This window comes from Alosa pseudoharengus, unplaced genomic scaffold (assembly GCF_046254945.1).
Source record: "Alosa pseudoharengus isolate Yale_2024_CS ecotype anadromous, Long Island Sound unplaced genomic scaffold, YU_APseudo_1.1 YU_APseudo_1.1_scf_1, whole genome shotgun sequence".
Taxonomy (NCBI): domain Eukaryota; kingdom Metazoa; phylum Chordata; class Actinopteri; order Clupeiformes; family Clupeidae; genus Alosa; species Alosa pseudoharengus.
The window spans coordinates 15,672,757-15,688,576 of record NW_027468564.1 but is presented as its reverse complement, the minus strand read 5'-3'; the positions used below and the strand labels follow the sequence as shown (position 1 = coordinate 15,688,576).

The following is a 15,820-nucleotide window of genomic DNA, read 5'->3' as shown; positions in this document are numbered from 1 at the left end:
GACATCTGTACTATGGAGCGGGTAAGACTGTTTTTAGTGGCAGGCTAACACATACTGATGACTTGCGCTAGCCTAGCACCTGCGAACTCTGCAACTAGAAGTACTAGATGAAACGTGTTGAAAACTGTCTCCACTGATAAATATCTCACTTGCTAACTTGGAAATGAGGTCCTATGTCCAAAATCCTGAACCACCCCGATACTTTGTCCGTTTGTTAGAATTGTCCCAACTGACTTGTTGCTGGTTTTTCCGTGGCGCGTCACATATTAGCAAATGTAACAGTAACCAGGTGTACAGTAACTGTTGCAATATGTACATAAATGTTAAATGAACATGCCAACATTTTAAGAAATTAGCTTATTCACTGTCTCCACCAGAGTTAGATAAGATGATACACACCCTTCTCGTCAACACGTAAATAGAACAATGTTTGAGTGCTTTTGTCACTTTTGGGGGATAGGATAGGTGGAACACCCCAACTCAACGAGTTATGCTAAGCTATGCTAAAGGTGGGTGCTTCAGACTGAGTTACTGGCTGCACACACAGTTATATACTCCTATGGCATTCATTATGCGGAAATACTTTATAAGCCTTTGTGTGTATGTTTAATGTTTTATGGATATTGTAAGAAGGAACCTTGACAGAGGCTGACAGGCCGAAACGTTGGAATTAAATAAAGAATTAAGAGATAGAGTGTGCGGCGACCAAGTTTGTCAATTGAAATGGATCTCATCACCCTCACTGATTTACATTCAATATACAGTATAGTCCAATTGTGGAAACATTTCTCAAATGTGTTTATAAAGGAATAATATCACATTGACATCACATGTCAGCACATGACAACTCAAAAGCAATGACGTCTTACACTTCTTCAGTCCTTTCTTCAGCATACCTTCAGAGCTGTTGTCAGCACTGTGGAAAGACAAGAGAGAAAATCAGGAACTCACAAGCAATTCAGTTTTTTCAGTTGATCAAGGAACCAGGTGGACGGGGGTGCTGTAAGCGGTGGGATGCCGGATTTTGCGTCCAACGTGTTTTCCCTACATCAGTAGTTCATTTGCAGTGACTTTCAAAGACTAAAATGTTACTAGTTAGAACAGTGATACCTTGTGCCTTCCTTTACTTGTGAATGCAACTCATGACAAGTCCATTAATATTGCCCAGATTGGTTTTCTTTTTCATTGTTTCCCAACCCACAGCACTGACCAATCTATAACAATAGAGCTTTAGTTTAAATGTGCCAAAGTTCTCCGTTAATGGATGTAAATGAACATAACAATTCACACCACTTACTTGACTGCTGCTTGTCCCTCAGGCAGTGCTGACAGCATCTGTAGCCCTGTATCTCCTGGGTGATTGTAGCTCAGGTCGAGTTCAGAGAGGCAGGAGTCAGGGTTTGATGTCAGCGCTGAGACTATTAACTCACATCCTCTCTGTGAGATCAGACAACCAGAGAGCCTGAAGGACATAGACACAGATTCTATATCTATTCTGACCTGAAGTGTATAAATACATGAATACCAACCTCAACATCTCCAGTTTACAGCTGAAGTGTGTAAATACATGAATATCAACCTCAACACCTCCAGTTTACAGCTGAAATGTATAAATACATGAATACCAACCTCACCACCTCCAGTTTACAGCTGAATTGTACAAATACATGAATACCAACCTCAACACCTCCAGTTTACAACTGAAGTGTGTAAATACATGAATACCAACCTCAACACCTCCAGTTTACAGCTGAAGTGTGTAAATACATGAATGAGTGAGAACAGACCTCATCAGCTCCAGTTTACAGCTCCGGTGTCCCAGAGCAGCACACAGCTCCTTCACTCCAGAATCTGTCATGTTGTTGTTGGTCAGATCCAGGTCCTTCAGGTGGGAGTTGTCTGACTGGAGGACCAATGCCAGCGTTTGGCAAGCACTGCTTGTGAGTTCACAGTCAGCAAGTCTGCAAGAGAGCATACACATTGTTCTATTCAAAACATGTTGCTACTTTTATTAAAACAGATTATAATTAAGGAGACCACACACGCATGTTTGTATACAACGTTTTGTTGAAGATATGGAAATTGATAGATTGTTCAAATTCATTAATTCACTCATTCATTTAACCTTTATTTATTCTCGAAGGTTCATTGAGGGTACTCCTCATTTTCAGTGAAACTGAGATTACAGTAACAATGAAATAACAAGATATATAGTGTAATAATTCTGGTAAAACAAAGTATAGGCCTATAAATACAACATAAAATAGATATTAAGATAACCTACATAACATTATAGACAAGGAAGGAACAAAATAAAAATACATAAAATATTAATAATAAAATAAATATTTAATAATATAATATTAAAATAACATTTACTTAAAACAAGTACAATTTGGCATAGGAAGGCTTTGAATCATTTACAATGGTAATTGGCACACCTCAATGTCCCTTGCTCTAGTAAATATTTAGTTTTCTTTTCATTTTCATACTAATTTAAGATTAATGAGAGCTTCTTGAAGAACATTAAATGAAAGCTGAAGATTATCAATGGCAAGTTGAACAGAGTCAGCAATACAAAAAAAAATAGTGTCATCAGTATAAAGGTGGACTTGACAACCATTTAAGGAAGAGACAATGTCATATAGACGGTGAAGAGAACTGGGCCCAAAATGGACCCTTGGGGAACACCCTTTGTGATTGGCAAAAACTCTGACTTGACATTTCCTGACTTTACACATTAAAACCTCTGAGACAAATAATTCCAGAACCATTCACATGCCTTATTATCCAAACCAATATTATGCAATCTTTGTAAGAGTAAGGGTAATCAACTGTATCAAATACTTTTGACAAATCAACAAAAAGGGCGGCACAATGTCTAAGGCAGATATTATATTATTAGTAACTGATGTGATAGCTGTGATAGTGCTGTGATTAGTTCTAAACCCAGATTATTGTGGATTTAATATTTGATGACTTGAAAGAAATGACGTGAGTTGGTTATTAACCAATGATTAAAAAATCTTTGATAAACAGGGTAATTTGGAGATTGGACGGTAATCATTTAAATCATCTCTATCACCCCCTTTGTGCAATGGTCTCACATGGGCTGGTTTCCATGCGCTAGGAAATATGCCGTCACATTAAGATTAATGCACTGTATGCTTTGTGATAATAGGAGCAGACAATTTAAGGAAAAAAGAATCCAACGAGCCTCAATTCATTTCCTGAACCATTTCCTCCGAGAAATCCCCGCTGTCTGGCAGAGGTGGAGAATCTCATCAGTAAGAGCGGCAGTTGTGGAAGAGAACTGCATAAGTTTAAAGGAACCATATGTAAGATTGTGGCCAAAACTGGTACTGCAATCACTTTCAAATCACTGTAGAGCGGTGTATTCCCTCCCCCTCCAGCCTGACTCGAGGTTGCCAACCCGGATGCCGAAACACTACTGACTTTGTGATTAGTAGATAGGTGGAGGGTGGCGCATCAGGCCAAAACACAACAACATCAACATCAGTTGAGGGCTGCAACTTTACTTTTTAAATGACAATATCCTGGCCGGACTACTGTTGTCAGTGATATAAGTATTTGTAATGAACATGATTTGGGCCATTTTATGATTAATTGAAATACATTTCTTACATACGGTTCCTTTAAATGCTGAGTACCGTAAGGCCCCCATGGCCAGCCAGTCACAAACTCTGCTACACAACTTGTTGCAGTTACAGTCGTGAGCTAGTGGAGTCGTGCAGGTACCAGCCAAATCCAACATGCCTCTTACTCTCACTCTGGATGCCACTCCATTCACTAGCTATGCAGCCATACAGGTGCAGCAGGAGGGAGAAATAGTACTAAAGTATTTATAGTATTTATCATTTATGTACTTTGGTCTAGGAGATGACACATTTTCATTTGGATATGTGTATGCATATCAGGACACTTAATGAGGGAGAAATAGTACAAAAGTATTAATTTATGTACTTTGGTCTAGGAAATAACACATTTTCATTTGGATATGTACATGTTTATGCATATCAGGACACTTAATTATTGATGACATTTTCCAAAAATTGAAATTGCCAACTTATTCTGAATAGTTTCTAATTTCACATGACTGACCTCAGTGTGTCCAGTCTGCAGTTAATGTACTTCACATGACTGACCTCAGTGTGTCCAGTCTGCAGTTAGTGTACTTCACATGACTAACCTCAGTGTGTCCAGTCTGCAGTTAATGTGCTTCAGTCCAGCAGACAACAGCTCCACTCCAGAATTCTCCAGATGATTAGAGCTCAGGTCCAACTCTCTCAGCTGTGAGCTTCCTGACTGGAGAACTGATGATAAAGTCCTACAGGAATCTCCACTGAGACCACAGCCAGCCAGTCTGCAGTCAGAAGACAGACAGAAGAGAACCAGTACTTAGCAAGAGTACACCTGTGGAGCTACAGTAGATGGATTTATAGTTTGTGGTGTGATATGTCTCAACAACAAACTACACTGAGACAGTTTGGTGTGTTTATAATTTGCTTGGTGGTAATAAGGAGGACAAATGGCTGTCTGGTTAAAGACTGCATACTGACCTCAGTGTCTCCAGTGTGCAGTATGTATGAGAGCAAATGGCTGTCTGGTTAAAGACTGCATACTGACCTCAGTGTATGTGTGTGGACAAATGGCTGCCTGGTTAAAGACTGCATACTGACCTCAGTGTATGTGTGAGGACAAATGGCTGTCTGGTTAAAGACTGCATACTGACCTCAGTGTATGTGTGTGGACAAATGGCTGTCTGGTTAAAGACTGCATACTGACCTCAGTGTATGTGTGTGGACAAATGGCTGTCTGGTTAAAGACTGCATACTGACCTCAGTGTATGTGTGTGGACAAATGGCTGCCTGGTTAAAGACTGCATACTGACCTCAGTGTATGTGTGAGGACAAATGGCTGTCTGGTTAAAGACTGCATACTGACCTCAGTGTATGTGTGTGGACAAATGGCTGTCTGGTTAAAGACTGCATACTGACCTCAGTGTATGTGTGTGGACAAATGGCTGTCTGGTTAAAGACTGCATACTGACCTCAGTGTATGTGTGTGGACAAATGGCTGTCTGGTTAAAGACTGCATACTGACCTCAGTGTATGTGTGTGGACAAATGGCTGTCTGGTTAAAGACTGCATACTGACCTCAGTGTATGTGTGTGGACAAATGGCTGTCTGGTTAAAGACTGCATACTGACATCAGTGTATGTGTGTGGACAAATGGCTGACTGGTTAAAGACTGCATACTGACCTCAGTGTCTCCAGTGTGCAGTATGTATGAGAGCAAATGGCTGTCTGGTTAAAGACTGCATACTGACCTCAGTGTATGTGTGTGGACAAATGGCTGTCTGGTTAAAGACTGCATACTGACCTCAGTGTCTCCAGTGTGTAGTATGTATGAGAGCAAATGGCTGTCTGGTTAAAGACTGCATACTGACCTCAGTGTATGTGTGAGGACAAATGGCTGTCTGGTTAAAGACTGCATACTGACCTCAGTGTATGTGTGTGGACAAATGGCTGTCTGGTTAAAGACTGCATACTGACCTCAGTGTATGTGTGTGGACAAATGGCTGTCTGGTTAAAGACTGCATACTGACCTCAGTGTATGTGTGTGGACAAATGGCTGTCTGGTTAAAGACTGCATACTGACCTCAGTGTATGTGTGTGGACAAATGGCTGTCTGGTTAAAGACTGCATACTGACATCAGTGTATGTGTGTGGACAAATGGCTGCCTGGTTAAAGACTGCATACTGACCTCAGTGTCTCCAGTGTGCAGTATGTATGAGAGCAAATGGCTGTCTGGTTAAAGACTGCATACTGACCTCAGTGTATGTGTGTGGACAAATGGCTGTCTGGTTAAAGACTGCATACTGACCTCAGTGTCTCCAGTGTGTAGTATGTATGAGAGCAAATGGCTGTCTGGTTAAAGACTGCATACTGACCTCAGTGTATTTGTGTGGACAAATGGCTGTCTGGTTAAAGACTGCATACTGACCTCAGTGTATGTGTGTGGACAAATGGCTGTCTGGTTAAAGACTGCATACTGACCTCAGTGTATGTGTGTGGACAAATGGCTGTCTGGTTAAAGACTGCATACTGACCTCAGTGTATGTGTGTGGACAAATGGCTGTCTGGTTAAAGACTGCATACTGACCTCAGTGTCTCCAGTGTGCAGTATGTGTGAAAGCAAATGGCTGTCTGGTTAAAGACTGCATACTGACCTCAGTGTATGTGTGTGGACAAATGGCTGTCTGGTTAAAGACTGCATACTGACCTCAGTGTCTCCAGTGTGCAGTATGTGTGTTTCAGTCCAGCAGACAGACGCTCCACCCCAGCATCACACAGGGGATTAGAGCTCAGGTCCAACTCCCTTAGGCATGCACTTTCAGATTGGAGATTAGCGGATATAACCCCACAGGAGTTTTCATTGAGACAACAGCCATTCAATCTACAATGGGAGAAGGCAGTAGATTGCATTTATGCATATATATATATTTGAAGAGTTCAAATGCAAAACCCTTTAAATGCCATCTCCTTACTGACTTACCGAGCCTTTCTGCAGCTCCTCAGCACAATGAGCAATCTTTTGCGACCCTCCTGGGACGTCCTATACATTGTCAGATTGAAGTCATCCAATACTTCCTCTGACATTAGAAGTATGTACGCCTGTAATGAACACTGGGCTGGTGTGAGTTCTTTCCCAGATATTACATACTGTTCAATTTCCTCAGAAACTGAGTTCTTCATTTCAAGTAGACAGAGGAACAGATTCAGACATCTCTCAACTGAATGGCCATCCTCACTAAGAATGCCCTTGATGTACTTGGTGGTTGTCTCGAGACTTGCTGAACTTTCCTTTATCTGTGGAAGTAAGCCTCCCAGTAGGTCTTGATTGGACTCCAGTGATATTCCCAGAAGGAAGCGCAGAAAAAGATCATAGTGCCCACTGTCAAACTGTAAGGATTTGTCCACTGCTCCATTGAACAGAACATGCAATGGCATCTCGTTTTGACAGGAACCCTCTTTGTGGGAATCTTCAGGCCTCTCTTCTCCTCCGAACATCTTGTCTTTGTGAGGAACTCTGGGTTTAAAGAAAGACTTAAGTCTTCTCCATGACTTCATGTAGACTGATTTATTTGTGCTCTTCAGCATGTCCTCTGGGTGGAAACTGGTTGTTTGGGCTTGGTTGGACAGTGCACACATCTGCTCTGAAAAGGGTTCCAGCACCTTATAGTTCTTACTCACAAAACTATGGAACACATGGAGAGCTGCCAGAAACTCCTGGACACTCAGATGAACAAAGCAGTAGAATGTTGTTTTATAGAAAGTACGGTCTTTCTTGAAGATCTGTGTGCACATTTCAGAGTGTTCTTCAATGGCATGGTCAACAATGCCACTTTCTGCAAGATCCTTTTGGCTAAACAAGATGTTGCCCTTTTGCAGTTGCTTAAAAGCCAGTTCAGACAATCTCAGTATGTGTTCCTTGTGTCTCTCCAGGAGCTCCCGTCTGTTGGTTTCACTTTGGCCAAAACATCTCTGGTTCTTCCTGTTGGTCTGTATGATTAAAAAGTGGATGAAGAGTTCAGTCATGGTTGTTGGTATTTCCATATTAGAGTCGGGAGTCAGCATGTCCTGAAGCACACAGATAAGGATCCAACAGAAGACTGGTATGTGACACATGATGTAGAGGCTCCTTCTTGTCTTGATTTGTGAAATGATCTTGTCAGTATGACTATTTGCCATTCTCTTGCTGAAGTACTCATCCTTTTGGATGTCATTAAATCCACATATTTCTGTCCACTTGTCTACGTAATGAGAAGGGATCTGATTGGCTGCTGCAGGCCTTGAGGTGATCCAGATGAGAGATGAACGAAGCAGATGGCCTTGAATGAGATTTGTTAGTAGCTTACCCAAAGATGATGTCTGTTTCAGATCATGCAGCTTTTGAGTAGATTGGAAATTGAGCTCTAGTTTGCTTTCATCTAGACCATCGAAGACAAACAAAATCTTTGAGTTGCCATATATCTTCACATCATTCAACTCAGTCAGCTCGGGATAGAAAGACAACAAAAGTGTGGGAAGACTGTACTGCTCTGAGTCAAGTAAGCTCAGTTCTCGGAAAGGAAGCACAAAGATGAAATCTATGTCCTGATTGGTTCTTCCTTCTGCCCAGTCTAGACCAAACTTCTGCACACACACAGATTTCCCAATGCCAGCAATGCCAATGGTCATCACTGTTTTGACTTTTTTACCAGGTGGAGAGTTCATAATGTCATTGCACTTGATTATAATGTCTTTGCCTGAATGACGTTTGGTCTGCTCCTGAATCTGCTGAACTTCATGTTGAGTATTCACCTCTTCACTCACTCCCTCTGTGACATGGATATCTGTGTAAACCTCATCCAGCTGGACTTTAGTCTCCTCAGGGCCTTCAAGGAGGCTATCATATTTATTCTTCAGGTCAGTCTTAAGCTGTTGACTCACCTGCCGTCGGATGGCATATTCTGTTAGACAAACAGAAACTTTTCATTCACAAAAACAAATGGCAGGGAGAAGGACATTACAAACATATACACGTGCAAACATGTCTCAGAATTAGTAGACTTACCGACATTACTATGAGGAGATCAAACACACCCATGCATATGTCCCAGGGTCAAGAACTATCATACACTTATAGTATACAAATGTAACATCAACCATCATACACTCAATCTACTCTTTGCGGCCTGTAGATGCCTCAAGATGCAAAATAGTACAGTCTAATGACACCCGTTTACTTGGGGTATTTAATGGGGCAGCCGTGGCCTACTGGTTAGCGCTTCGGACTTGTAACCGGAGGGTTGCCGGTTTGAACCCCGACCAGTAGGCACGGCTGAAGTGCCCTTGAGCAAGGCACCTAACCCCTCACTGCTCCCCGAGCACGGCTGTTGTTGCAGGCAGCTCACTGCGCTGGGATTAGTGTGTGCTTCACCTCACTGTGTGTCCATTGTGTGCTGAGTGTGTTTCACTAATTCACGGATTGGGATAAATGCAGAGACCAAATTTCCCTCAGGGGATCAAAAGAGTATATATACTTATACTATACTTACCAGAACCTTTGCCACTGTCTTGTCTTGAAACCCTGTTGAGAGGTCACCTGGCTTAATGTCTTATTGCAATGAAGGAATGATGTACTACAGTTAGAAATCAATGTTTCTTGTACACAAACAAACTGTTCTACAGTTACATGTCTTTTCCAATGAGGTCCACAGACTCTTGCGCCACCTTAGGGATCAAATGTGTCGTGCTGTATGTGTGTGTTCTTCACTTACAAATATTCACTATTTCATCTTTTCTCCGCTGTAGGGGCAACTCTACCTCTTCTCCCCTCTATTCATGTTCACTATGGGTAGGAGCAACTTGTTTACCTCTTCTCCCCTCTATGCATGTTCCCTATGGGTAGGGGCAACTCGTTTACCTCTTCTCCCCTCTATTCATGTTCACTATGGGTAGGGGCATGCATACCCATTTTGAGGCACCCGTGGCTACTGGTTAGTGCTTCGGACTTAACCGTAACGGAGGGTTGCCGGTTTGAACCCCGACCAGTAGGCACGGCTGAAGGGCCCTTGAGCAAGGCACCTAACCCCTCACTGCTCCCTGAGCGCCGCTGTTTTTGCAGGCAGCTCACTGCACCGGGATTAGTGTGTGCTTCACCTCACTGTGTGTTCACTGTGTGTTGAGTGTGATTCACTAATTCACGGATTGGGATGAATGCAGACCAAATTTCCCTACGAGATCAAAAGAGTATATATACTTATACTTATACCTCTTCTCCCCTCTATTCATGTTTCCTATGGGTCACTATTTTATATCTTTCCCCCTCTAGGGCCAACTATATCACATTTTATCCCCTCTATCCAGTATACCCTTGGGGCAACTAGTTTACCTCTTTACCTCTCTAACAAGTGTACCATTGGGGCATCTATTTTACCTCTTCTTCCCTCTAACCAGATGCGTCACTAGACCCCCCCTCAAAAAAAAAGCCAGAAAATGTTGCTTATTTAAAAGGTAAAATGCATCAGTTTGGTGCACTTTGGGGCGAATTCTCCCATGTGCCTAGGGTGTGTAAGTAAAAAAAGTGCGCTCTTTAGCCTGCGCAAATTCTCCTCTTCAGTTCAATCTGTCATTTACATGTGATGTAGGGAGTTTGGGAGGAGCAACCCCAAAATCTTTGCGTTTCATATACAACTCAAGCTCGTATTCTGCCACTGATTTAAGCACCTTTCCAGCTACGCTCTCCCGAGGGCTGTATTAAGGTCGAGCGCCACTTCAAGGTGAAACAGCATATTGCTGGATGACAGCTGTAGGCCTACAGTAGTTCTAAATACATGTAGGTTACACAGAACGTTACAAATTAATATTACAGTATCAAATTCGGTGCTTAATATGCTGATACGGCTCTACAGTGTCACGCGGAACAGGTGCTGGGTAGCCTATAAGGCTGAGCCAACATATGAAAAAATGAACAGATACCCGCACACTGTTATATAAGCTCCCAGAGGTATCAAGCAGATTACCTTATTCATGAGTAGATTGTTAAATAGGGAAAACCCTGTTATAATCACCCACTTTGGATATTGGAGCTTACGACTGTGCATCTTCAGTTTTAACGTGAAGTCATAATCCCATAGCCTACTTTGTTCAAATCTGTCCATTTCTTTTGAACTTGACCGAAGTCATCGAACTCTGGGTGCAGCTCTGGGTGTGACAGAAGCGGGAATGGGAGATTAGGCCTACCCGTAACTGCAGTGCGTAACTGAAGTGCGTACAAAAGTATCCACTCTTTCCCCGATATTATCAATTTACATGAATGCACTGCCCTTTTTTATGTGCCCCAGTAAAAAGAGTCTAGTGACGCCCCTGCCTCTAACTATTATACCTTGGGGGCAAGTAGTATACCTCTTCTCCTCTCTGGTTTGTTACCCTAGGGGCAACTATTTGACCTCTTCTCCCCTCTAACTAGTGTACCCTAGGGGCAACTATTTTACCTCTTCTCCCCTCTAACTAGTGTACCCTAGGGGCAACTATTTTACCTCCTCTCTCTTCTAGATAATGTACCCTAGGGGCAACTATTTGACCAACTCTGTCTTCTAGCTAATGTACCATGGGGGCAACTATTTTACCTCTATTCCCCTCTAACTAATGTACCCTAGGGGCAACTATTTTACCTCTATTCCCCTCTAACTAGTGCACCATAGGGGCAACTATTTTACCTCCTCTCTCTTCTAGCTAATGTGCCCCAGGGGCAAGTATTTTACCTTCTGTCTCTTCTAGCTAATGAACCCTAGGGGCAACTATTTTACCTCCTCTCTCTTCTAGCTAATGTGCCCTAGGGGCAACTATTTTACCTCTTCAGCCCTCTAACTAATGTGCCCTAGGGGCAACTAGTTTACCTCTTCAGCCCTCTAACTAATGTGCCCTAGGGGCAACTATTTTACCTCTATTCCCCTCTAACTAGTGCACCATAGGGGCAACTATTTTACCTCCTCTCTCTTCTAGCTAGTGTACCCTAGGGGTAACAATCTTACCTCTTCTCCAGCTCTCCTTCTAGTCTGTCTGCAAGCTCATTCTGATTCATCTTCTTCAGCACGTGCAGAGTGACCTTCAGGGCACCATCCTGGCCATAGACGTCCCTCATCTTACTGGTGACATCTGTGGCATCGGCGTTCTCCAGCTGTCCTCTGGGGATGTGCTGAGCCCCCTCCAGTGTCTCCTCAGTTAAGAAAAGCTTGAACTTCTTCAGCTTTTTAGCCGTCAGCTCCTCAAGAGTGTCAAGGAGAACTTCCATGTTGGACATCTGAAATATGGTCAGATTGTTATTTAGTCTTTATTTTGAGATATAATCAAGCAATTTATTTATTTTTTATAGTATGATATGTTACAATACAAAACAATATGAGACAATACTATAAAATATGATGCAATACTATACAATATGATGCAATACTATACAGTATGATGCAATACTATAAAATATGATGCAATACTATACAATATGATGCAATACTATACAGTATGATGCAATACAAAACAGTATGATGCAATACTATACAGTATGATGCAATACTATACAGTATGAGACAATACTATACAATATGATGCAATACTATACAGTATGAGACAATACTATACAATATGATGCAATACTATACAGTATGATGCAATACTAAACAGTATGATGCAATACTATACAGTATGATGCAATACTATACAGTATGAGACAATACTATACAATATGATGCAATACTATACAGTATGATGCAATAATATACAATATGATGCAATACTATACAGTGTAGGGGAAAGTTGTTAGGTGGGTAATCGCCTTTAGGGGGCCGCTCAGACAATGGCAGAAGTGCTGATTTTGGAAATGTTATGTTAAGGTAAAAAGATTCTCCACTGCAGTGGATGATTGCTCTGTAAACTCTTACCTTAAGAACACACTCAGTGGAGGATTGCTCTGTAAACTCTTACCTTAAGAACACACTCAGTAGAGGATTGCTCTGTAAACTCTTACCTTAAGAACACACTCAGTGGAGGATTGCTCTGTAAACTCTTACCTTAAGAATACACACAGTTCACTTCAGTGGAGGATTGCTCTGTAAACTCTTACCTTAAGAACACACTCAGTAGAGGATTGCTCTGTAAACTCTTACCTTAAGAATACACACAGTTAGATAGATAGATAGATAGATAGATACTTTATTGATCCCCAGGGGAAATTCAAGGTCTCAGCAGCATACATAACACACAACCACATTCTTTAACATCAGAAAGAGTAATAAAGTATATAATATAAAACACAACTAAGCAATAAGGACATTAGAAGATAAAGAATGCTAAATATACTAAAATACAAATTATATAACTAACACTTAATGCAATATATAAAAATATACTAAATACAAATTACAAAAATACAAATTATACTAACTAACACTTAATCTAAGTCATTCTAGAAACAGTATCCACATAGTGGTGACTAATCAATCAGAGGCGCTTTCAATGACTGAGGCAGGGACTGAGCCTGTGATTCTCTGTGCATAGTTAAGATATGGTAAGGTGCTCTAAGGTGCTCTGTGCGAATGGGTGTCATGGTGGTAGTGCAATGGTGATAGTGGTAGTGGTCATGGTGATAGTGCAAATGGGTAAGTAAGTCCAACAGTGCAGCAGTACAGAAGTAAAGTAAGGTAAAATCTATATATCTATATATTTAACTATTTAAGAAGATGTATAAGTGTGGCCACAGTTTGGCTGTGGCATAGAGGGGGGGGGGGGGGGGGGTTATGCATATGTGCTAATGTGCTAATATAGCACGCAACAGTGCGGCATAAAGACAGTGATACAAGTGGCTAGTGGACAGACAGTACCAAACATGGAGGGGGTGAAGAGGCAGACAGACTATGCAGAGAAGTCTATCTCTCCTCTTCCCTTAAGTGAGGCATTAAACAGTTCAATGGCCCTGGGGACAAATGACTTTCTCAGTCTGTCTGTTGTGCAATGCAGTGACCGAAGTCTCCAGCTGATCAGGCTCTTCTGCTTGACAATGGTGCTGTGGAGTGGGTGACACTCATTGTCCAAGATGTTGATCAGTTTGTTCAGGGTCCTTTTGTCAGATAGTGAAGTGATGCACTCCAGTTCAGCTCCCACTACAGAGCCAGCTTTCCTTACCAGCCTGTCAATTCGCCCCGCATCCTTCTTCCTTGTGCTTCCTCCCCAACACACCACTGCATAGAAGAGGACACTGGCAACAACAGACTGGTAGAACATCCTGAGGAGCTTACTGCACACATTGAAGGACCGCAGCCTCCTCAGGAAGTACAGCCTGCTCTGCCCTTTCTTGTAGAGTGCATCAGTGTTGGCTGACCAGTCCAGTTTATTGTCCAGGTGGAGACCCAGATATTTGTAGGTGCTAACCACCTCCACGTTGACCCCATCAATGTGGACTGGTAGCAGAGTGGGCTTAGACCTGCGGAAATCCACCACCATCTCCTTGGTCTTTGACGTGTTAAGTTGAAGATGATTGAGTTTGCACCATTGCACAAAGTCCTCCACCAGGCTCCTGTACTCCTCCTCCTGCCCGTTCCTGATACACCCCACAATTGCAGTATCATCAGAAAACTTCTGCATGTGGCATGACTCGGTGTTGTAGCAGAAATCAGATGTGTACAGGGTGAACAGGACTGGAGAGAGCACAGTTCCCTGTGGCGCTCCGGTGCTGCAGATCACAGTGTCAGAGAGACAGTCCTTCAATCTGACGAACTGTGGTCGCTCGGTCAGGTAATCTGTAATCCAGGTTACCAAGTGAGCGTCCACACCCATCTTCAAGAGCTTGTCTCCCAATCTGAGGGGCTGGATGGTGTTAAAAGCACTTGAGAAATCAAAGAACATGATTCTCACAGCACTTTTCCCCTTGTCCAGGTGGGAATGTGTCCTGTGTAGAAGATAAGTGATGGCATCGTCCACGCCCACTTTCTCCTGGTATGCAAACTGTAGTGGGTCTAGTGCATGGCGTACCTGGGGTCTGAGCATGCCTAAGACCAATCGCTCCATTGTCTTCATCACATGAGATGTAAGAGCGACAGGTCTGTAGTCATTAAGCTCACTAGGGTGTGGTTTCTTAGGGACAGGGGTAAGACATGATGTCTTCCACAGTGTTGGAACTTGTCCAAGGCGTAGGCTCAAGTTGAAGATGTGCTTCAGTGGCTCCCCCAGTTCAGCAGCACAGGCCTTGAGTAGCCTTGGACACAGTCTGTCAGGCCCCGCTGCTTTATTGCTGCGCAATTTCCTAAGTTGGACTGTCACTTGACCTGTTGTAATGGTGAGGGGTGTAAGGTGAGGGGAGGGGGAGGGGTGCATCTGGGATTTGTGTGTCTGATGGCTGTTGACTGAGGTCGTTGTCACCTCATTGTTCGTGATCGCCATGTGGGGGAGGGGTGCAAAATCCAGTGATGGTGGGGGTACGGTAGCCTGTGATGATGGAGGTGAGTGTTGCACTGGTATTGAGGGGGTGTGAGGGTGGGGGTGGGGGCTGGGGGGAGGTGGACAGATCACCGCCATTGGAGCTGGAGCAGGGCAGTCAAACCTGTTGTAGAAGTGGTTCAACTGGTTCGCCCAGTCCAGGTCCCCCTCCACAGAGCTGCTGTTCTTCTTCAGGCCAGTGATAACCTTCATGCAGTCCCATGTCTCCTTCAGGTTATTTTCCTGCAGCTTCTGTTCCACCTTCCTTCTGTAGTCCTCCTTAGCTTCCTTCAGCCTGAATTTGAGTTCCCCTTGCACGCGCCTCAGCTCTGCCATGTCCCCCTCTCTGAACGCCCTCTTTTTCCTGTTAAGAAGGGTCTTGACATTGCTGGTTATCCAAGGCTTGTTGTTGGGAAAGCAGCGTACAGTTCTGGTGGGAACAACAATGTCCATGCAGAAGTTCAGGTAATCAGTTGTGCACTGTGTGACCTCCTCCAAGTCCTCTCCATTCTGCAACACACTCCAGTCAGTACACTCGAAGCAGTCTCTCAGAGTCTCATCCACTTCGGGTGTCCACTTCCTGAAGGTGCGTGTGGGAGCTGGTAGCCTCTGTACTTTGGGCTTGTACATTGGCTGGAGATGAATGAGGTTGTGGTCTGACTTCCCCAGTGGGGGAAGGGGGTTTGCACTGTATGCATCCCTCACGTTTGCATACAAGAGGTCTATTGTCCTGTTTTTCCTTGTAGGGCAGTCAACATACTGGTAAAAATTTGTGAGTGTGGAA

General features: G+C 43.1%; 1 protein-coding gene across 1 annotated transcript in view; it reads right to left on the bottom strand.

The window, feature by feature from the left end:
• LOC143121917 (NLR family CARD domain-containing protein 3-like) overlaps positions 1 to 9,327 on the bottom strand; it is a 10,666-nt gene extending 1,339 nt beyond the window's left edge. Inside the window, exons 1-7 of the mRNA XM_076282603.1 lie at positions 9,126 to 9,327; positions 6,581 to 8,537; positions 6,308 to 6,481; positions 4,211 to 4,384; positions 1,788 to 1,961; positions 1,298 to 1,462; positions 870 to 916 (exon numbers count right to left, since the gene is read on the bottom strand). Coding sequence (XP_076138718.1) covers positions 870 to 916; positions 1,298 to 1,462; positions 1,788 to 1,961; positions 4,211 to 4,384; positions 6,308 to 6,481; positions 6,581 to 8,301 — 2,455 coding nt within the window. The 5' untranslated portion in view covers positions 8,302 to 8,537; positions 9,126 to 9,327. The remainder of the gene's footprint in view (positions 1 to 869; positions 917 to 1,297; positions 1,463 to 1,787; positions 1,962 to 4,210; positions 4,385 to 6,307; positions 6,482 to 6,580; positions 8,538 to 9,125) is intronic.
• Positions 9,328 to 15,820: the final 6,493 nt, after the last annotated feature.